Source organism: Mustela putorius, unplaced genomic scaffold (assembly GCF_011764305.1).
Source record: "Mustela putorius furo isolate JIRA1106 unplaced genomic scaffold, ASM1176430v1.1 tig00000450_pilon_pilon_pilon, whole genome shotgun sequence".
Classification (NCBI taxonomy): Eukaryota; Metazoa; Chordata; class Mammalia; order Carnivora; family Mustelidae; genus Mustela; species Mustela putorius.
This window is the reverse complement of record NW_025421385.1, coordinates 8326817-8349185: the sequence shown is the minus strand read 5'-3', so window position 1 is coordinate 8349185 and position 22369 is coordinate 8326817. Positions and strand designations below refer to the sequence as shown.

Sequence of the window (22369 nt, the reverse complement as noted above, 5' to 3'; positions counted from 1 at the left end):
TCCTATTCATTTGCTACCTGCTGTGTGTACTGTCTGGTCTATTTAAGTGTGCGTGCACACACACACACACACACACACACTTAATGCCTACTGTGCCAGGCATTATACTCATGCCCTGAGGAGGGTCTGTCTAGCTCAGAACCTTGCTTCACATTCCTTGGCAGAAGAGGTTAGGTGGTTGGCGGGATGGCACATGGGGTGACGGGAGAGTGGGGTGGAAGACGTCTAGGGAGATGAGAATGGAACCCAGCCCGCAGTGCTTGAGTTCATGTCCTCACTTGACACTTAGTAGCTGTGTGGCCTTGGGTCAGCGACTTCACCTTTTCAAACCTCAGTTTTCTTTTGGGGATTATGACATGTATCCTACTTAACCTGGAGGCTCTTGTAAGGACAATTAAAATAAACCATGTGAGGGCTTACGGTAAACTGTGAAGTTCTATGTAAAGCAGGCAGTGTGCTTGGAGGCTGGGGCTAGCCTCAGCCCTGTTCCCCATTCCCCCTTGCTCAGGAGGCCGGCCTCATTCTCCAGCCCTGGTGTGGGGTGGCTACATAGCAGGTTCGAGACTGTGGTGAAAGCCTGTACAGTTTAAGGGCAGCAGTGTGGCTGATGCCTACTGGGCCTGGCAGGAATCAAGACAGAGTCACAAGCTGGGCACCTGAGGCAATAAACTTGTGCCATGTGAGACCAAGATCCTGGTCCTTGGAACCTTACTGTTTCCTGTTTCTCAGGGACCCTGTCATGGTTCCCATGGTCTTTTTCCTTTTTAGAGTTTTGTCAGTGCTTTACTGTTGAGTGTCAGGGGTTATCTGTTCGGAGTAGAGACCTGCTGTGTTCCCAAGGCTCAGCAGTGAGAGTGCATCCTCCCGAAACACTTTGCCCTGTGGTGTGCGTGGCTGGAAGTGTCCCAGGACTGGAGGGGAGCCCCATGGCAGAGAATACCATCTCCATTCAATAACTGATTTTTTTTTTTTCCGACTCGTATAAGACCCACATGTGTGTTCTCAGTACATTCGCCCATTTTGCTGGTGATCACCCAGAACTCCCAAGCTGATGTGTTGCTTTCTGGAATGATGGGAGCATTGCCATAGGCCACAGAGGGATTTAGAAACAGCCGGGATCGGGGTGCACCAAGGACAGTCCAGCTGATAACAGCACCATGAATATCTGTCCCATTTACTGCTGTCTCAGGAAATAGACCGTGGCAGCCATGGTTGGGTGATAACCCTGTCATTTCTGCCCAAAATACTGGCAGTGCAAATGGCCGGTGGCAGCTTGAGCAAGCATCATTTTCAGCCCCACATCAGTGAGAGGTTGCCTTGAGGAGGTATGAACTTTTTACAGAAGTAAAATAAATATCCTATGTTGTTGACAGGGATAATTTTCACCTTATAAGCTTTTAAAAAAACATAGTACCGACCCTTGTCCAAAGCTGGGAACCCCATGAAATCAAACCCCAACCTCAGGTGGCTCACCCTCAGGGAATCTATGTCATCACTCACAGGAGGGTCTTCTGTTGAAACTGAATTTTGTGCATGTGGTGACAGTTTGTACTGGAGGCACATAAAGGGGAATGTGACTTAGAAGCTGTAAAGACAGAACGAAGCAAAGGTTTTTGCTTCCTGTGAAATTTTCTCTTGACTTCTATGGCCCTGCTCATGGCTCATGTCAAGTCTATTTTGTGCCTTTGCACAAAGCTGAAAAAGGCACAAACACTATCACTGAGAAAGTCAACTTGGTTATGTGTTTTGTTCTAATGAAAGTCCTCTGCCAATCTGCTAACTTTAAAAACAAACCAAAACACTGTTGTTGATAAATGAGACTAAACATACTGCTCGTTATCCAGATTTTGCTTCTCATATGTGGTTTTTATGAGACATTTCCCTCAGTATTTAAAAAAATTCCCCCTCAGGCCCTACACAAGGTCTATTCATCAGTGACCAATGCTGACAAAGGGCATTCCTGTTCACCTCTGTGACACAGTCACCTGTGGACAACTCAAACACTTAATAAGTTTTAGTAGCCTGGACCTTTCTAGGAACATGGGCACCACATTATTAAGGCTATGAATGAGAGATCCCCATTGAGAATGCATATAAGCTACCAGGTCATAGGATTAATGTAGGAACTCATACAGTTACTCCGTGCTGTGCCATTAATGAGCTGGCTTATCAGTATTGAACAGTTTGGCAAATTATTTTCTTTTGAACTATATAAATGAGTGCAGTTATCATTTCCGTAATTACTTGATGGTCCTTAACTTTTATCGAGGCTAGTCCTTGAAATTGAGAGCTTACCTCCAACTTGGAACAAAACTGAAATCAGTTTAGTAGAACCCTACGGAAAGTGGTTACACTCATGACCCCAGGCTGTAAAGGCAAGTTCTATGTAGTTAGTCCTTTGGCTGCATTTTTGGGTCAAAATCAAAAAATCTTAATAATGACCATTTTGCATATAGAGAAAAGTATTTACTGAACCATAACCTGGTATTCTTATAGACGCCTTTAGGAATGGGGGTGCCCAATAATTGAGTAGGTAATCTCCAGCTCATGTACTAAAGGATATTCCTTTTGATTAGAGTCAAGACATGGGCACTGTGTGTCTGACTTTTCAGAATAACCATCTCCAATGGCTATTGATTTATTGCATTCTTGAAGTTGACACTAACTTGAGACATTAGATTTTATTTTTATGTCTTTGCTTAGCTGGGAATTTTCTAGTCTAAAAAGTTAGTTGAGAATTGACTAATAATAAGGCCAATTATTATTGTTATTATTATTATTATTATTATTATTATTATTATTCAATAATGAAGAATAATGCCTGGGAAGTACCTGGCTTCTGTAGGTGGAGAGATGCTCATTAGCCAAACTGTATCCCTGGTGCAGGGCCAGAGTGCGGCTAATGTCCCAAACGGGCAGTGTGGTCGTCACACCCTCCCCGCCCCCGCCTTGTTGCCAAACTTATCAGCTCTTAATTGATGTAAAAGCAAGACTTTGAACACTAAGTATTGGTCCACAGAAGGCATTGCTTTGAAAAAGTTAACAATCAGGGTGTCTCTTGAGATTGCTCATTTAGCAAGAGGATTTCTAGACATCGATTTCACAAGGAAAGAACAGAGACTGGGGATTGCTGCTCTGTCTGTCTGGAGGGGCAAGACAGCCGTGTCAGAGAAACCAAGGTAAAACACAAAAACCAGTTAGCATTTCACTCTTAGGGATTTCCTGTAAAAACAAGGAAAGCCTGTCTTTTCAACCTTAGAGTGGAAAGTGCTTAGGAAAGGACTGTTAGAAATAATGCACAAGTGTGTTTGCTCTATTTTTACACTGACCTTTGGCTCTCACTAGAGAATATACAGTTTTGGCCTTAAGAAGGCAAAATAGACAAGAAGGAACGTTGTAAAACATCCAAAATTTCTGGCTGGCAGCCTCAAAATGACTTCTTGAGACCTCTCTGTCTGAAGCGCGGGGAGGAACGGGTGCATCGAGTGTTGATACCCTGGAGGGAAAAGTGTTCCTACTAGCATTGGTTTACCAAAAATGGATGTTTTGAGCCCAGCTGCTAATTGTTGCTGCTCCGTCTTTAGACAGACTTTACGGACTCAGCGGTTCACTCTTAGGGGTATACTGTGTAATAATTTCTGTGTCATGTCCTCTTTAAGAAAAGGAAGTGCCAAACAAGCCCTTGCGTGTCCGCGTCCGATCCTCAGACGACCGGCTCTCCGTTGCGTGGAAGGCACCGCGCCTGTCGGGAGCCAAGAGTCCACGCAGATCACGGGGTTTTCTTCTGGGCTACGGAGAAAGTGGCCGGAAGATGAATTATGTCCCACTGACGAGGGATGAGCGGACGCACGAAATTAAAAAACTGGGTGAGTTCAACGTTATACGGTATCCGATGTGTTGGTGACCTTTGCCGTCACGTCAATGTTTAGAAGCTCGTTCGTAAGCGAAGATTGTATTTGAGACGCAGTGCTGTTCCCTTTCCAGGTGTGAGGATGACTAACTGTGCTCTTTGCTCTGTCCGTCCTCCGTGTCTTCCTTCTTTCAACCTGCGGTTAGTGGCAGGGCGAGCCCCCCACGTGCGCCTCAGCTGCTGCCTCATCTCAGCACCAGTTCCTTGAGCCGGGCCGTTACCCTGGACGTGGGAGGGAAGCTGATGCTCTTCGCATCTTGTCTCTGCTTTCACCATTTTGTTCTTTCAAGCTTTGTCTCAGCTCCCAGGACACTGGACCTTGGGTCCTTTCAAGATGAAATGTGGCCGCTGATAGAGTTGCACGCCGGGCCCGCCTTCTTCCTTTGCAGACCCTTGCTGTGTGAAGGAAGCTGTGGCCCTGGGATGCAGATGGGAACGTCTGCTGGAATGGGGAGAGATGGTTCCAGCTTGGGTCGAGGCCTGACCTTGGATGCTCTCACTCACTGACAGGTCTGGACAGTGGCGGAGGCCGCAGTCCGAGCAAGGCGACGCTGCAAACTCCTGCTGTTCCCCCCTTTGCTCACACCCCCTGGCTGACCGGAGGAGTTTGGCGGGAGGTGCCGGGGAAGCGTGGGTTGCCCCTTTGTGTGTTCTCCTCCCACAGGGAAGCCAGACTGGAGAGAGCACACGATCTACTCAGTTCCTCTGGGCACAGGTCACGTAGGGCCTAGGGTTGGGCAGCAGAGCCTGGCGGTTCTGCCGCTCATACTAGAAAGCATGCTTGCCCCATGATCTCCAACATAGCCGGTGCCAGCAGCAAATATGTTGGCCCCACTGCTTATTCTTCAGTCTCTTCCAAATTGGATCAGTGCTTGGATGAGGAAGGGGGGTTCTTTATTGGACGCTCCCAGAAGACTCCAGTAGGACCTGGTGATCTCTTCACTTGGTGATGCCAGCCGGGCCGGGCCTCTATCGGTGAGATGGGCTGGAGGTGGGAAGGAGAGCCGGCTCCGGGCAGAGGAGCCCAGAAGGGCACAGAGCAGAAGGTCTGTGCTATGAACAGAGTCACTGGTGAGAGGGCAGTGGTGTCCGTGTTGCCTCCTTAAGTCTTTGTCAGACTTATGGACAGGCAAGTGGCGGGAAATGAGACAGGCGAGACAAAGTAGAGAAACGGAAGCCAGAGTGAGGGTTCTAGGTTTGCAGCAGTGATGACCAGTAGTTTGGAGCTCAGGAAACAGCCTGGTGAGACAGGTGATGGTGGGACCAGGGCTGCCTGTGGGAAGAAGGTCTGCTGGCCCCAGGTGCCCCGGGTGCTCCGGGAACACAATCCCCTCTGCTCAAGGCATGACCACAGATTCTGGAATTTGGACAAGAAGCTCCGAGTTCCTCAGGACTCCCAAGGCCAACCCCGTGGGCCACATGGCAGGCGTGTTCGGGGCTGGTTTGAGCTGGTTAGAGACACTAGTGGAAGCCACGCTACATTCCCTTCTGGTATAACCAAGAAGTCACTGTCCTATTCAAGCTGTCTGTTCAGCCACCTGCTGAAGACCCTTAAACAATTCTGGTGGGTGTTCTCCTGGGCATAATATACAAACCTTCTCAATACTCAGACTCCACAGTCCCCCGACAAAAAGACCAGCTACCTTTCTTCTCCAGTGCCACCGGAAACCACGTGGGATCGTAGAAGGCACTGGAGACATCTGAGCTGAGCGTGTTTTTTGAGACTTCAGTATTAGCAGCGAGACCTAGAGCCAGAGGCCCCGTCATCTGGAGACGCATCGGTCATTCATTCCCAAACCTACCCCTTGCCCTGAATAAGTGTACTCCTCAGGGGAAATGGGCCAGATTCTACCCAGAGTATCAGCAGCAGGGGAGTCACTCCTTCTGCATTCCCGAGGCTGCAGGGCAGCGTGTTTCCAGTGGGAAGTTTTCATTGTTCTGAGTCCTTCATAGATACCATGCAGTAAAACCTGGTTTAGTGCGAACAAGTTTCTCACCTGACTGGTGCTGCTGTCTCTTCATTTGCTTGGTAGGGACCCCTGGCTCATCCAAGGGCAACAGACAGATTTTTCTGCTTTTTGAACTTGAACCAATGTGGGAACTGAGGTCAGGGCTGGGCTCCGGTCCCAGCCTTATAGACGGTGCCTCCTACGCCTCCACGACGTTTTGGCTTTGGAATTTTCACCAAAAAAAAAAAAAAAAAAAGTGTTGGACTTGCCATCACCAATGCTCTATGAGGCTGCCAAGAAGAAGAAGAGGTCTCCCTGGACACTTGCTCTATCATAATGGGGAGGATGCTGTGAGTTCCAGGAGGGGATGTTGCAGTTGGACCTGCTGTGTCATGGGAGGCCAGTGTCCTCATTTTCTCCTACGTAGGATTTTACTTATGTTTATGACCGAGATGCCATTGAGAGCGTGGTGCCCACAGAGAACGGTCAAGGAAACCTGGAGAGAGGTGGGGTCCTGTCAGCAAAAGTCCCACCCGCCCACTCATTCACAAAGCACATGTGACTAGATGTTTTCCGTGTCAGGCCACTTGGGGTACCGGGGCCCCAGCAGTCCCTCACAGAGACAGATCCCAGACAGAGTGTCGTGAAAGCAGAAACCGTAGAGTAGGCATGGGGGGGCCTGAAGTGGTGTGGTGGGCACCGCGGGCCAAGCCCATCCAGGGGAGCATGGACAGCAATGGAAGACAGAGGCCAAAGGACACAGCAAGTGCCCGGACTCACGTGGGAGCGGGACAGTACTAAAGGAGTAGTGCATGAGTGTGGGGCCTTCAGGAAGTTATGACAGACAGTCCCAAGTTCAGAGCCGATACACTGGCTCTGACAAGGGGCGCTGGTGGTGGCTGGGGCGTCAGGGGGCACTGGGCTGATGATGCTGGGGTCATTTTGGAAATTTTATCTCCAGAGTACCAATAATCAGGGGCGCAGAACGGAGTGTGTTATTGTACCAGTGAGTCTTCGTTATTTCTGTGAAAAAGAGACTGTTGCTCCATAACCAGCACTTGGCTCTGGGGCCTCCTCCCTCACCTGCTGTAGTAAATCCTGGCGTCACACTGGCCCTAACACCTTGTCCATGACTGTGGTTGGGTCATCTCATCCCCCTGCCCCTGGTTTCTCATCTGCAAAGAGGAGACTGTGAGAATAGCTTCTTCATGGGGCTTTTGTTGGGACTAAATGAGGGGCAGGCGTGACACACTCAGCCCAGCCGAGACCAGAACCAGACACGTGGACTCTTCTGGTTTATTCTACTTCATGGTAATCTCAGGCCAGGTTTAGTGTAGAGAGCTAGCAAGTCAAGAATCTGGGTATTAACAACAATCTAGGAACTTTAAGAAATACATCACAAATAAGTAAAAACATCAGTTGCGGGAAATTATTCATTTCTTGGGGGCTCTTGATAAATGATGGCACACTGCTTTTTAAGTTTCTTTTTATGTGTTCCTTGGTTGCGAGGTTAGATGGCAGAGTTTTTCTTTGTTGACCTTTGGCTGCTTCCTTTGTCAGTAGCACCAAGAAATTAACCATCCTATGGGACTTCTCTTTTTGGAAGCTTAGTTTGATGCTCTATGAATCCCAGTGTTACAAGCTTGATTTTTCTCTTTTATGAAACATATATTTCAAAATCCGGTGGTAGCATGTCAGAACCTTAGCCTAAATAATAGTTTACTCATCAAAGCATGAGTTTCATTTGCCCTATGTGTGTGTATGTATGTGTGTGTGGAGAGAGAGAGAGAGAGAGAGAGAGAGAGAGAGAGAGAGATAGGCTGTTCAAAGTTTGTCAAATAATATCCCCTTCCCATGAAATGTGACTGGCTATTGCAGTTTATAAGTTGCTCTGTGTGAGGTTTTTGAATGTTGATCTCCTTTTATGTTTAACTGACATGCTGTTTGCAAAAACAAAGGGTTAATTTTCCCGTTACTGTGAGAGTTTGCAATGCCTGAAGTTCCCGAGTGTTACAGAGTTCCCGAGTGTTACAGAGTTCCCGAGTGTTACAGAGTCCCCGAGTGTTACAGAGTTCCCGAGTGTTACAGAGTCCCCAGTGTTACAGGTTCTCACTAGCATCTCTGTCATCTCTGCAAGTTTTGCTTAGGTATTACCTGACGGTGTAATTGCCTGATGGTGTATTACCCGATGGTGTATTACCTGATGGTGTATGACTAGGACTCTATCATACTAGGGAGCCTGGGTGGCTCAGCCCATTAAGCATCTCACTCTTGATTTGGGCTCAGATCATGATCTCAGGGTGGTGAGATGAAGCCCCATGCCGAGCTTCACACTGAGCATGGAGCCTGCTTAAGATTCTCTCTCTCTCTCCCTCTCTGTCTGCGTCCTGCCCTCTCCGTGTTCATTCTATCTCAAAAAAATTTAAAAAAAAAAGAAATATATCATATTGCTTCATTTTTATTCTTAAACTAATTAAGGCCGTTACTGGAAACTCAGTCAATAGAGCTGGGAGTTAGGCATTAGAAACTCCGGATTCAGAGAAGATTCTGAGTCCTTCTTAGGGGCATGACTGTGGGCAAATCGATTTTCTCATAGCTTTATGTCCTTACTTATAAAGTAGAAGGCCAAATTGGAATTTAATCAAGGTTTCATCTGGATCCCAGATTTTATGATTTCATGGTACTCAAGAGTTACAAGTTTTATTTCATCATTGTAATTTTTTTCCTAATAGTTTTCAAGTTTAGATTCGGTTAGGTACTACTGGAGTGTGGCGTAGAAGGAACTAACTGAAAGAACAATCTAGAAATAAAGGTTGTGTTTGAACTCTGACATTTGCTCTTAGCAAATCTTCGGAGGCTCAGTTCTAAGGAATTCAGTTTCCAAGGGCCCAGCATCCTCTCTGCACTGATAACCTGGTACACTCACTCTTCTTGTCTTGCTCCCTTCTTTGTGATGACAGATAAAAGCCCAGAGTGAGCCCTCTTCTCTATTTGGAGGTAAAAAGAAGTTGGGGGGATTCTGTGGGCAACTATATTATTGTTTTCTTTTTTAAACATCGGTCATCTTTCTTCAATGTTGAGGAAATAGAAACCCATTTCTCAAGAATTACAGGTAATGATCACTTCCACGTTTTCTCACACGATAGTGTTTTTCTTGAGCCTATTTTTCTAATGTTCTTGGTCTCATCTTTAATGATCCTGAAGAAGTTGGAATGCTCCAGAAAGACGAGATGGGAAGGGAGTGGGGCTGTGGGTTGGGGATGCGGACACAGAGGGTGTGCGTCCCGGAAAGCCAAGCGCGGAGCCTCACCCATTGCCGGTTGGTCCACAGCCTCGGAGTCGGTGTATGTGGTCTCCCTGCAGTCCATGAACTCACAGGGGCAGAGTCAGCCTGTCTACAGGGCTGCCCTAACGAAACGGAAGATTTCAGGTACGTTTCCAAGGACGAACCTGCTCACGTCCTGGTCTGTGTGGATGCCGGGTTGTTTCCAAATGATGCTGCATAAGTGGCAAATCACTTGGATGTCACTGAGTGTGAAGGAAACCTCGGGACCGGCTTGGTCACATTTCGGGCACGAGCATGTTTCATTTATACTCAGAGATAAGCATGTTCGTCTGAGGAAGTATATTTCTCTGTGTATTTTGAATGGCTTCCCCGTGTGACAGATTTGCCGCTGTAGGACTGGCCAAGCATTTGGTCCAATTACAGTCACAGTCTAACCCACACATCAGTTGCCCTTGGTAGCAGACCATGAACAGAGAGAAATGAGAGTCTGTGTGGAGGGGGCAGTGAGCAATATCTGCCCTCATACTTAATTTTAGCCCAAATCTCTTAAACGTAGCATTGAGAAGAGTGAGAAGAGTGTGGTAGAGGCTTACTCATAGTCTGACCATTGTTCATTTACCAAGGGATTTTTTTCCCCTACATCCATTCACAGATTTTTAAAATACTACATCTTAACAAATTCCACATACCTATTCTGGGTCCTGCACCTTAATTTAAAGAGGCAATCTGCAGCATGATTATTTTCAGGAATTCACACTTTATCTGTGATTACAGTTTTATCTGACAGATCAGATACTAAATTATGTATATTTCTATATTATCATTTTTGTTTATGATTATAGGGCAGATCCTCTTGTTGAGATAACCTCTAACATGTCCCGTTGTCATTTCAGAAGAGGATGAACTAGACGTGCCTGAAGACATCAATGTCCGGGTCATGTCATCCCAATCCGTGCTTGTAGCCTGGGTGGATCCTGTTTTGGAAAAACAAAAGAAAGTTGTTGCATCAAGGTACTTTCCCTTATTTATTTGTCTTTGTTTTAGTATGAGAGATGTGAATTTCTGGTCCTTAAGAGACATGTGTTTATTTGCATGACCGTATCTTCTGACATGTGAGTGCTGGACTCTCCTGTAGCTGGGTGGTAGACTGTTCTATGACAATCTAGCTAGTCTCGGGTGCCGTCACACATTTTCCTCAGATCAGATATGACCAGGGCCTTGTGTGTAATGCACACAGCAGGACCTCACTTTTCACTTGTTCAGAGTTTTGTCTTGTGTCTGGAAATTCCCTAGATTCCGTTTTCTTTCTTCGCCCCATGTGGGTTTTGCCTTGTCTCACTGTGATCTATTTGTGAGCAGAGGATGTGACCCCACTTTAGGAGGAGTCTTACCTTTCCTCCTGTTAACCAGGAAGGGTGACAGTAGCAAGGATTTTTATGTAGAGAAGGGGACATTTGTCAAAGGCCTTGCACACCGTAGCTCTTCATTCTTCAGACACTGAATTGCCTTATATCTAGCTCATTTGTGCATAGCAGAAGGCACTGTTTTGTCTCATAATGATATTTTGATAATATTAGATATTATAATAGCTCATGATATTATGCCGCTCAGATTTTTATACTGATTTGCAATAGCAGTAGAAGAAAAAGCAATCATAAGATTAAAGTAATCTTTGTGTTTAAAAAACATTGGTGAACACCATTCCTTGTTAGTGCTAGATTAATATAAACATCAAAATTTTATTGTTAAACTACTGAATAGTTTATATTACCAAGAAAAGGCCAGGATTTCTATATATTAACTTTTAGGACCCTATATATTAACTTTTGAACATATCTACAACCAAGAAAAGTGAACGTCCTTTAAAAAAATGAATGGAGTATAATTCTGCGATTATATATGTATTTTATGTATATATTTTTATATTTTTATTATATATATTTATTCTTTATACACACACACACATCATTATTTGTATTATATACAGTTTTTGTTACTGTCTGTTAGTAAAGAAAAAGAAAAAGACATCTGCTTCATTTGAAAGAAAGTGAGAAAGCTCATAGTGATTGTCTTCCATTTTGTTCCTGATTACCACTGGACTTTGATTCCCAGTATCTTGATCAAAATGATAAAGGGCCTGAGTTTTCTTAGCAAGACTCTTGTATTAATTGGAAGGCTGTGTCTGCAACTGAAGTCTTATCTTGACTTATTAAATAACACCTTGTTAATGCTTCAGATGCTTTCTACTGCCAAGTGGCTGCAAAGAACATTTCTTGGCAAAGGAATACAATAGATGGAGTTTGCAGCTCTTTGAGTGTGGAGGATGTCTTCTGTCTGGGACCGTTACTACCATGTTTGCTCCTAGCATTTCTCTCCCTGATAATCATACAGTAGAGTTCCTTTTGTAAGCTCTTCTATCCTGCTCTGTTTATTACACACTTTTGCTCTTCTCATGGTAATAATTCTACTCAAAACCACATGCTGCCTTTCCCCCTGAACCTATAGAAAACATGCCTGCTTTGGGATGAAGTGAATCTTCTTGTCTGTCTTTTCTGGAGAACCAAGATACCTTGGACCTGTTTCAGTTCTTCATATTTGCTTTTTTCACACCACATGTCTGCACACACACACACACACATCCCTCAGAAGGCACCTGCTTGGTCAAACCTGTCCCTCTTCTGTCCCGTCCCTTCTTTATCTTGGAGCTGTAAGACACTAAGCTCCATCTTTCCTGGCTGACTTTAGACACCTTTCCTGGAACTTAAGAGTAAATTCTTTGACTTAATAACATAGTCAAAAAATGTAGATGTTTGTCCTCTTTAATTTCTCTCCTTGCCTCCCAAAGTTATTACTCATGGGGAAGGAAGAATAGCAAGGAACCTAGCGTTCAGTTGCAGAGAATTGGTCAACCGGTTGCCTTGTTTCCTTATAGACAGTACACTGTGCGCTATCGAGAAAAGGGGGAATTGGCAAGGTGGGACCACAAGCAGACCTCCAACAGACGCGTGTTGGTTGAGAACCTGATTCCAGACACCATGTATGAATTTGCAGTCCGTATTTCACAGGGTGAAAGAGACGGCAAATGGAGTACATCTGTCTTCCAGAGAACACCAGAATCTGGTCTGTATTTAAAATGGCCTTTGGATCTTCCATTTGGGAATTGCCCTGAAAATAAGATTTAGGGATCATTTAAGAAACCAATGGTGATAAAGTCCAGCAGGGCCATTTTTTAAAAAGTAGCATTAACCCTAAATCTGGGATGTGTTTCTAGGTACTGAGGCAAAGAAGTTCAGGTCTTGTTGCTCACATTTATCCTTCACTGGCCGTCTTCATTAGCATGTTATCCTGACATGTGGAGCTTAGTACATCCCAGAATAGAGCATAATTACAAATCACCACAGGATGTGTGCATGCCCCTGGGTAATGCATGGGGGGCAGGGAGGGTAGGGAGAATCTTCTTCCCTGAGGCTGAGCTTGCGTTTGATTCTGGGGGAGAATTGTACTTGGTATCAATTATTTTCTTTTTTAAATGATGTCTTTACAAGTTTTATTAAAAAGAAGTTCAAACTGGATTATAATCTTCTTTATATATTTCAAGATTCATCAATGAGAGATATTCTGAATTTCTAAAAGCATTTCCCTAGATATGTCTGAACTCACTTCATGAGTCAGTAGCACTGACATAACCACTATATTGCACAAAGAGTAATACAAGGTGGAGTTTTCTATCATGTATATTAACAATGAACATAGTAGTGCTGCCCTGAAAAATCTATTTGCAGGAACCGTATGTCCCTTACTTATAAAATATCCATAAGAGCATTTTTAAACCTTGGGTCCTTGTCCCTTTGTAGCTCCTACAACAGCTCCTGAAAACTTAAATGTCTGGCCAGTCAACGGCAAGCCCACCGCCGTCACTGTAGCTTGGGACGCGCTGCCTGAGACCGAGGGGAAAGTGAAAGGTAGGAACCTCATTATTTAAGGTATCGAGTGCACACAGAAGAGACATACTCCAAATAGAGATGTGTACATTGCCTCTGATCAACACCAGCTCTAACAGCAGGCTTGGTGACCACGAGAGCAATAGGAAGCAACATATGTGTATGGGGCGCTAACCCAACGAACAAGGCTATTTCATGTAGGGGTCTCATTGTCAGGAGGATCCAGGTCCTCATGAAGATGACTTTTCATCTTCCCTATCCACAGCTATTTCGGTGCTGCTATCAGGAGGGGTGTTTTTAATTGTATGGGTGTGACATCATAACCTTTACCCATGCAAATGACAGCCTTGTGTTTCATTCTATGGATCTTCTCATTGTACCAGTGAGAGTACGGAATGTGGGAATAAGTAAAAACCCTGTGGGACCACAGATGTCTTGAATGAGACCATAGGTATTTAATGGGTTTGAAAAAAAAAGTAGTAAAAATTAAATAAAAAGGGAATTTTTCCTATTTGTCAGATTTTAATTAAATTTTTTTTTTGGTTGAGGAAAAATGTGACTTTAAAACAGAAAAAAAAAAAATACCAAAGATGAAACCAAATTAAAATAGAATAAAATATTCACAGCTAAATTTAAAAATAATCTCTTGAGAGTATGAAATAAAAACACAAATTACTTCTTTTTGGTGTAAAAACATTCAAGAACCTTTCAGAAGTGTTTTCAGAGACACTTGAGAAGGCTGTATGGTGGTTTCCCCCCGACATCGCATATACAGATGTGCCGTAAGGGTACATTATACTATTGCTTGATTTTGGAAGACAACTTACATCTATGTCCAAAAACTATGAAAGGTTTGTGTAAGGCTAAAGAAATTGAGAAAATTATCTACTAACCTCTTTTGAGAATTTCTTAATTGAAAAAGCTGAAATGTTCTCTTGTATTCAACTTTCAAAGACAGCTCAGTTATCTTTGAGGACCTGTGAAGGTGGAACAATGGAAGTTAAGGGAGGCACGGGCAGGGGAGTCGTTTCTTTTTATTTTTTTTCTCAAGATTTTATTCATTTGACAGACAGAGATCACAAGTAGGCAGAGAGGCAGGCAGAGAGAGAGAGAGAGAGGAGGAAGCAGGCTCCCTGCAGAGCAGAGAGCCCAATGCAGGACTCGATCCCAGGACCCTGAGATCATGACCCAAGCTGAAGGCAGAGGCTTAACCCACTGAGCCACCCAGGTGCCCCTAGGGGAGTAGTTTCTAAACCTAATGCTTTCTCATTTGCTTGGAGATTTTAAAGAATATATTGTAGTATTCTTGCTCATTTTTTTTTTCCCAGTGGAATAAATGAGAAGCAAATGAAGAGAAGAAATATTTAGTTGGTCCTTTAAATCATCCTTTTTATGACAGTTTGTCATGATGCTGGCAAGGATTCTGAAAATTGCATAAAGACATTTTTGGCTGATGACTTTCATTAGTTATAAAAAAGTCCATTGTTGCTCCTTTCATGACTTTATTATCATGCTACTTATTTGCTTTCTTTCCCTCTCCCACATCTTAGTTTATATTTATAGCTCTCTGGCGAATGAACCTCCTTGGTAGTCAATGAAATATTTTCAAAAAGTGTAACAGCTACTGAGTTTTTGTGTCCAAAAGAACTCAAGAATCTTAGCTCTGCTTAGGCAGTTTTCACAAAGGAGTGATGGTGGGCCTGAAATTCATAATCACACTGGGGAGTTATATGTGCGACAAATATAAAACACAATGGAAGAATATAGTTTGACATGGTTACATTTTTTCCAGATGAATTGAATTCATACAAAAACCTGTATTACCAAATTTTATAGACAGCGGGTTCTTTTAATTTTTACTTTTGACCACCACAAATGACTAGTTTGTTCATTTTCAAAAAGAAAAGAATGTGGGGTGTTTTGTTTTTTTTTTTTTTCCAGAAAAATGCTGCAAAGACCTTTTTGGTTGAAGTTTTTAGGCTTATGTACTTTTTAAAGATTAGCTCTCAGGGAAGAGGAAAGGTCTTCTGTGCTTCTCTAGATATGAGAAAGATAGTATGACAGTTGCTTGGTTTTTCTGTGATTCAGATGATTTTTTGTGGTTAGCTCCTACTCACATTAATTTGATAAACTTTGTAAGTCTTGAGTACATTGAGAGGAAAAGAGGCATGACAGTTTTTAGTCAAGGGTGGAAATTCTGCTTCAAAACATGGCTTCTTTATGGTACAGCATTTCCATAGAAGCCATACAACAATATTAGTTGCTTGGACTGAATTTGCTCTGATTTTCAAAGTTCAAGTGCATTACATGTTCATAAATATTAGTGATTGGAGATGGAAACATTAGTCATCACATAAATCTATGAACTGGCAACTTTTCCTTACAGTTTTAAATACTGTGAAATATCCTTACCTAGGTATATTGAGTCAGGATTGTAATTCCTCCAAAAGGGAAATTATACTCCATATATGGGATTAATGCAAAATAGCCCAGATTAATATTCCGAGACTCCTTGAGGTCTTGGTAGCTCTTGCGATTCAGTTCTGACCATTGTCATTTAAATCTTCCATGGGTTCTTCTACTCAGGATATATTAATGCTGACAGAGTAAATTAGTAAATTAAATAAGCACAATGAAGAAAAACTCCAATGCAGTGTAAGTAGATTTGGCCGTTGTGTGAAGACTGGCCTCCTGGGTTCCATATGTTTAATTTGCCAAAAAATGGGAATCTGCCCGAGAATTCACTCTGTGGCCTTGTGTCGTAGCCTGAATGGATGTTAGTTCACCGTCCGTTGTGTCTTTACGCTCCAGCTGCCGACTTGGCGTGCATTGCTACAGTATTAATTTTAGTAATGCACGTTCTAATTCATCCTGCCCATACAGTCTGTCTGCTGGACACAGGACTGTTTTCAGTTTCCTCCTTCCAACCGTCTGCCAAATCATTTCAGAATACATTCTTTCATACGCCCCGGCTCTCAAACCATTTGGAGCAAAGTCCCTCACCTATCCTGGAGAGACTACTTCTGCCCTAGTGGATGGTCTGCAGCCTGGGGAACGCTATCTTTTCAAAATCCGGGCCGCAAACAGGAGAGGACTGGGGCCTCACTCCAAAGCCTTCATTGTCGCTATGCCAACAAGTAAGCATTGTGTGTTTGTGGCTCTATCTCTGTCTCTCTTCATTACTGCTAAATGTGGTGTCTTACTTTGAATCATGCTCGTCGATTTAGAACTGCTTTGTTGACGATTTGGGGGGCTACCCTTACCTGTTGATTTCTGAAATATTTTTGTTGCCCATTGGGAAATTGGTCTCCCCGGAGACTAAAAGATTATTGATTTCTAGTCATATGAATGACTGTTACAATATTCCAATAACATGAATGTATTAATTATGTGATTGATTTTATAACACTGTGTAATTTGGGGCTTATGATGACAGGGAAATAACATTTTTACTGATGTAATGTGACATTTTTAATTACTAGCTCTCTTCAATTTCTAGATAGTGCTTAAGATTTTTAGTTTATATTCCATTATTTTGGAGTGCAGCTCTAGTCAGAAGAATTTAAATTACCTCATTATCTGATCACTATCAAAATGGAGGTTAATAAAATCCCAAATTGGAGTGAGGTGTTTTTAGACTGTATTTCCTATTTCTTTTCATTTAATTTTATTTTTTCAGTGATCCAAGATTCATGGTTTCTGTACCACACCCAGTGCTCCGTGCATTCCATGACCTCCTTAATGCCTACCACCAGGCTCACCCAGCCCCCCATTCCCCTCGCTTCCAAAACCCTCAATTTGTCTCTCAGAGTCCACAGTCTCTCATGGTTCCTAGACTGTGTTTTCTTTTCTGCCTCCCCATATTTACACCAGATGTTGGTAGTTGTCTCCTGCGTGGTGTGTTGTGAGGAGTCACAGTATAGTGCAATATTAAACAGTTCTGTGGTGGAAAAATTCGAATAGATGCGGTTTGCTCCCTCTGGGTCCCCCACTGCCATATAAAATCTCCCCGCTTCTGCAGCACCCTTTCCTGCATTCAACCCTGCTCTCAGGAAAGAGTAAATTGTAGGGCACCTGTAATAAAATGTTTTGCCTACCCCGGGAGTCTTTTGAGTTCAGGCCCTATTATAATGTATACATTATTAGAGGGGTTTTAAATAAGAAGGAGAAAACAAATACAGACATGTTAGGGGGAATAGGGAACTTTTTGCAATCCTTAAAATTACAGATTTGTTGCTCACCTGTCACTTGCAAATCACACACAACACATCCCCATTTAGTTTTGAATATAGATCTTCAACACTTTTTACCAGGCTTGTGAAATACTCACCTGATGTTTCTCAGCTTTCAATTTTTTTGACGGCAGAATCTTTAAAATCTATTATAGCTGGCTCCGGCAAGTCCGATGTGCAGCAGAAGACCCATGCTGAAGATGACTGGAAATCTGAAAAGCCAGAGACTTCTCCCAAAGTTCCTGCTTCCACAAAACACACTCATTTGCCTGTTTCTCCCCGAGGCAGAAACGTCAAGAACCCTCTTCTTGACTTGAAGAACAAAATATTGGCTAATGGTGGGGTGCCCAGAAGACCCCAGCTGCACCCTAAGAGGACTGAAGTTCTGGATCTTCAGTCGACAGAAATCACTGATGAGGAGGAGCTGGATTCCCAGGGGGACCCACCAACGTTGCCCTCAGAGACCCAAGAGCGGAAGCCACAGCAGAGGCCACCAAGTAGAGCTGTCCCCCCTGTCCTCGTTCCTGGGAGGACCCCAGTGGGAGTGCAGACCCCAGGGTGGCCCCGAAAGGAAGGCGCAGACCGGGGTGGCTCCTCTCTGTCTTCCCACCCCCATCCAGGGACGTCTTCATCGGCTCGCCACACACCCATTGAGGGTAGCCCTCGCCGCCCTTCAGGGGGGCCCTCCACCCATCTGCCCCCCAGCGCTACTGACAATGATTCAGTGGGCCAAGGGGAGGACGAGCCAGCCACCGGCTCCCGGGACCCAAAGGACGGGGCCTCCCAGCGGCTGTCACCTAAGAGCACCGCCCAGGCCAGGCCCGCCCTGTGGCCCAGCCGCCAGGCCACCTCAAGCGCCCTGCGGGACAGAGGCCCTGCGCACCACAGCACAAAACCAGCGTTGCCGGCGCGGAGAGCACCCCATTTTGGGGGTAGGGAGGAAAATTCGGGTGCCTCACTCTCATCCTCGAAATTTTCTCCACCCCAGGAAGGATCATCTCGGCCGCTGCCCACAGAACCACACCCCAGGGCTCCACTGTCCAGGGGCTGGAAGGATGGTCAGGACACCCCGGCCTCCAAGTCCAGTGTGCCATCACAGTCCAAGTCTTCCTGGTCCTCTGGTCTCTCCTCAAGGACACAGGCCTCTGAGCGAGAGGATGCCTCTGATGAGGATGGTGACAATGACACAGAAGATAGGGGCAGGCAGGCTGAAGCCACGGCCCCGACGTCTCGGGCCCGGCTACCCGCAGGTCCGCCTGTCTCTGGACATTTCAGTTTGTTCAGAAACAAGCCCTTTGCTGCCCATACGAGATATCCAAGCCGGGCTGGCAGCGGCCGAGGACCCCGGCTGCATCCCTCCAGCTCCCCGCCGTCCACCGTGTCCCCCCGAGTCCACTCGAGGGTGAATTCTCACCCAGCTTCGGACCACAGGCAAGGCTTGGGCATCCATGGAGACGGTGCAGAGAGCGAAGCGGAGGACGAGAAGCCACTTCCTGCCGCCGTGGTAAACGACCACGTGTCTCCCTCCTCCAGGAAGCCTGCCTCCCTGGGCGTGGACCCCCTAAGGAAAGGCCCGCAGAGAGGGGCGAGCCTTCAGCGGAAGGAGCCCCTGGCGGAGAACCCCAAATTCGCGGGGACTGAGGCAGGTGCGCATCCTCAGGGCAAATCCCTGGCCTCCAAGGCGCTGGACGTGCAACAGAGCACAGAAGTGGGTGTGGAGGGCGGCGACCCCAAGGCGCAGCTGGCCCCCGCTCGGCGGCCCGCGACTCGGTCCCAGCACCACCCCGGGCCGGGCGTGCCCAGAAGGACGGCACCGGGCCAGGGGCTGGGTGCCCGGGCCGGCGCTCCCGAAGGGCAGCCTTCTCCCGCGGTCTCCGTGTCGCAGCCGCAGCCCCGCGGCCCCCCGAGCAAGGAAGTGGGGCGTCCGCTGTCCCAACCCAAGCCCGAGCTGCCCCAGGCTGGGCGTCCCCACCCCGCGGCGCCCTCCTTCCCGGACCCCTACGCGGCCAGAGGCAGTCAGACCCCCCACAGGGCAAGCTCCCGAGGGGTGCTTCCCACGTCGCCCCACCATCGGGACGAGGACTCCGAGGGCAGATCTGGCGGAAACAGCCACGACAGCGCAGAAGCAGAGGCCCGAGCCGCCCGGGCGTCCGCACACCCGGCCCGGGCCAGCGACCCCATCCTGTCCCTTCCCAAACCCCGCCAGCTGGAGGCTCACGCAGGAGGCGCGGGCGACAGTCACCTCCGCAGACCCCCAAGCTCCCCGCTGAGGCCCGGCAGCCCCCGCCACTACCCCCACGCCCGCCCCAGGGTCCCGGGCCGAGTGGGGCCCCAGGCTGTGGGGAACAAGGACCGCGCTCCCCAGGCCGCGCCGTCCGAGAGGGAGCCCCTCACCCCTAAGTCTCAGCAGTCGGTCTCGGCAGAGGAGGAGGGTGAAGACGCGATGTTTTTTAAAGGAGGAAAGGACGAGGACCCCCTGCCCTCTGTTCCAAAGTGGCCCTCCCCCTCCAGGCCCAGGGCCAGCAAATACGTGGATGGGAACATCGCTAAGGACAAGAGGGACCCTGCCATCGTGCTCTCACTCCCCAGGGCGGGCTCCCCCCAGGACGAGAACGACACTCCTGTGAAGCGTCCTCCTCCTCCTCCCCCGCCAGGAAGCTCCCCGAGAGCCTCGCACCTCCCGCCCAGACCCCCCCAGCGCAGCCCTTCCACCCCGAGCCCCGCCACGGGCACCCCGGCCCGGGAGCGGTACACCAGCCGCGCCCCTCCGGTCTATTCGTCCACCACCCCCATGCTCTCCCTGCGCCAGCGCATGATGAACGCGAGATTCCGGAACCCCCTCTCGCGCCAGCCGGCCAGATCCCCTGCCAGACAAGGTAATTCGTTTTTTAATAACGTTCTCTTTGGGGTCCTCAAAAGGGTTCGTAGCAATTCTTGAGAGTCTTTTATTTTATATTATTGAGTCTCTGCTCCGTCCAAGCACTGTGTTAAGAGCTTTACAGATGTAACTGATTTCATCCTCTTAACTGCCTCTTGTGTTGTGTCTCCTGGTTTTCAGATGAGTGACTAGGGGCCCAGGGATCTGCGTGGTGCCCCGAGGTCAGACAGCTCTGAGGGCTGAGCTGCAGTTCCCACTCCAGACGTGCTAATTCTCCAGGCCTCTGCCATGCCTCCATCACATACTACCTCTTTGCATTCCCCAACATGTGCTCTTAATCTGTGAAAATGCTTCACGGTCATGATGCCAAACGAGGTTCCTGTATTTTAGGTTATTTTTAGCTGCTCACCTGCCAGAGTATATTTAACCAATCCACAGAAAGGAATTAGGTGACTGTGTAGGCTGGATCTTGTTCTTGCTGATTCTGCGTATAAAACTCTCAACACACCCTGGGACAAACTCAATGTCTTGTGTGCGAATTGTTTTGATATTGCAATCAGTGAATGTTATTTAAAACCTCCAGAAAATGCATGTTAAAGATGATTGTCATACATAGGATTAAGAGGCAGATGTGTGACTTACATTGAGGACACCATGTACACAGCTATGAATTGAAGTCTATGTGGACCCAGGGCAGGATCTGGGGTGTTTAGTCCATGTCTGCATTCAGCTTAATGACACCGTGCACTCTCCTTGCATGGAATTGGTACTTAATGGAAGATTCTTCAATCAATGCATTAGTGTTTGTTAGTCTGTACTATGTATTATTACCTTAGCGCAATGTTAAAAAAAAAAAAAAAAAAAGAATAATGCCCCATGGAGAGGACAGTTTACTCTTAAAATAGACTATTTTAAGCAAACCTTAGACCCTGATAATAGATATAAGATCCACATTCCCTAGTACACAGCAGAAATTCAATTAATATTTAGTTTTCATTCGCTATTTGAGTGAGAAATGTAAGTCTCTGACCCTCAGAAAGCCCAAGTACTTTATGCCATGGGTGGGGCTGGATCAGAGTGCTCCCAGCACAGACCTTGAGTAACTGCAGCTGATCAGAAATGCCAGGAGACGATGGGCAGGTGCTAGGGACAGACAGAGCAGCAACTGAAGGGGCAGCTAACGGGACCTTCGACTTTATCTCTGAGCAGACACTTCTTAAGCAGCCCCACACAGGCCAGCACTGAGCATGTACAGCTGGTGACTGATGATTGGACCTGATTCAGCTAGAAATACTTGTTGCATTTAGTATAATCTGCTAAGAAGAGCGGAACAACTTCTAGTATATTTTAGAGAGTTTCTCCATCCTTCCAACTTTCTTTCCCTCTATCTTCTAAATGGTTAAAATAAACATGCTAGCCACTACTGTCTTAAGCTTTATCTAGAAAACTTGTGCTGGACTCTCTCCTTTCCCCAATATTGTCAGAAAACTGTCACTTTATTGTACTCTTCATAGACATTCATATTTGGTACTCAGAAGTCACAATTTAAGACTGTAGTCTAATATATACAAATTATTGTCTTAAAATTCTGTTTAGTATTTCTGTTCGAAATGATGTGTTATTACTTAGAGTTTGGTATGAAGCCAACTTTACAGGAGTGTTGAGTTCACCAGATTCTGGCTTTGTTGTTGTTGCTGCTATTGTTCTCTTTTGTGTGCCATGTAGGTTATAACGGCCGACCAAATGTAGAAGGGGAAGTGCTTCCTGGTAGTAATGGAAATCCAAGTGGACAAAGAATTATCAATGGCCCTCAAGGAACAAAGTGGGTAGGGTAAACTTCTTTACACATACGAGTTGTTTTCATGCTGTTGGGAAGAGAAAAGTGGTGGGCACTGTATAGCAATAAACGAAATGGTTTTTCGTATTCTTCTCCAGCTTTAACCACTCATACATCAATATATTCTTATATTGCTTCTTCCTGTGCTCAGAAGGATCTTTTATTCTTCTGAGTGACTAGTTAGTGTTTTTCTCATAATTAATAAGATAAGTGGGCCTTTACTTCCAGCAATTATGTAGATTCTGATGCTTAGCTCCTCAAATGGACTTCTTTTTCTCCACCTCTGTTAGCTTCGTTTTATTTTTATTTTTTATTATTTGATTAGCTAATATACAC

At 45.9% G+C, this 22369-nt stretch overlaps 1 protein-coding gene across 6 annotated transcripts in view; it reads left to right on the top strand.

Annotated features, from left to right (window-relative positions):
- Positions 1–22369, top strand: part of FNDC1 (fibronectin type III domain containing 1) — a 112025-nt gene that overhangs the window by 43351 nt on the left and 46305 nt on the right. For 3 of the 6 annotated variants that reach the window (XM_013044966.2, XM_045080089.1, XM_013044964.2), the window contains 8 exons: positions 3660–3866; positions 9191–9289; positions 10039–10156; positions 12078–12265; positions 13000–13107; positions 16035–16223; positions 17474–20194; positions 21922–22022. In XM_013044966.2, the coding sequence (XP_012900420.2) occupies positions 3660–3866; positions 9191–9289; positions 10039–10156; positions 12078–12265; positions 13000–13107; positions 16035–16223; positions 17474–20194; positions 21922–22022 (3731 nt within the window). The remainder of the gene's footprint in view (positions 1–3659; positions 3867–9190; positions 9290–10038; positions 10157–12077; positions 12266–12999; positions 13108–16034; positions 16224–17473; positions 20195–21921; positions 22023–22369) is intronic. The other 3 variants (XM_045080088.1, XM_045080090.1, XM_013044965.2) reach the window with 3 other exon arrangements.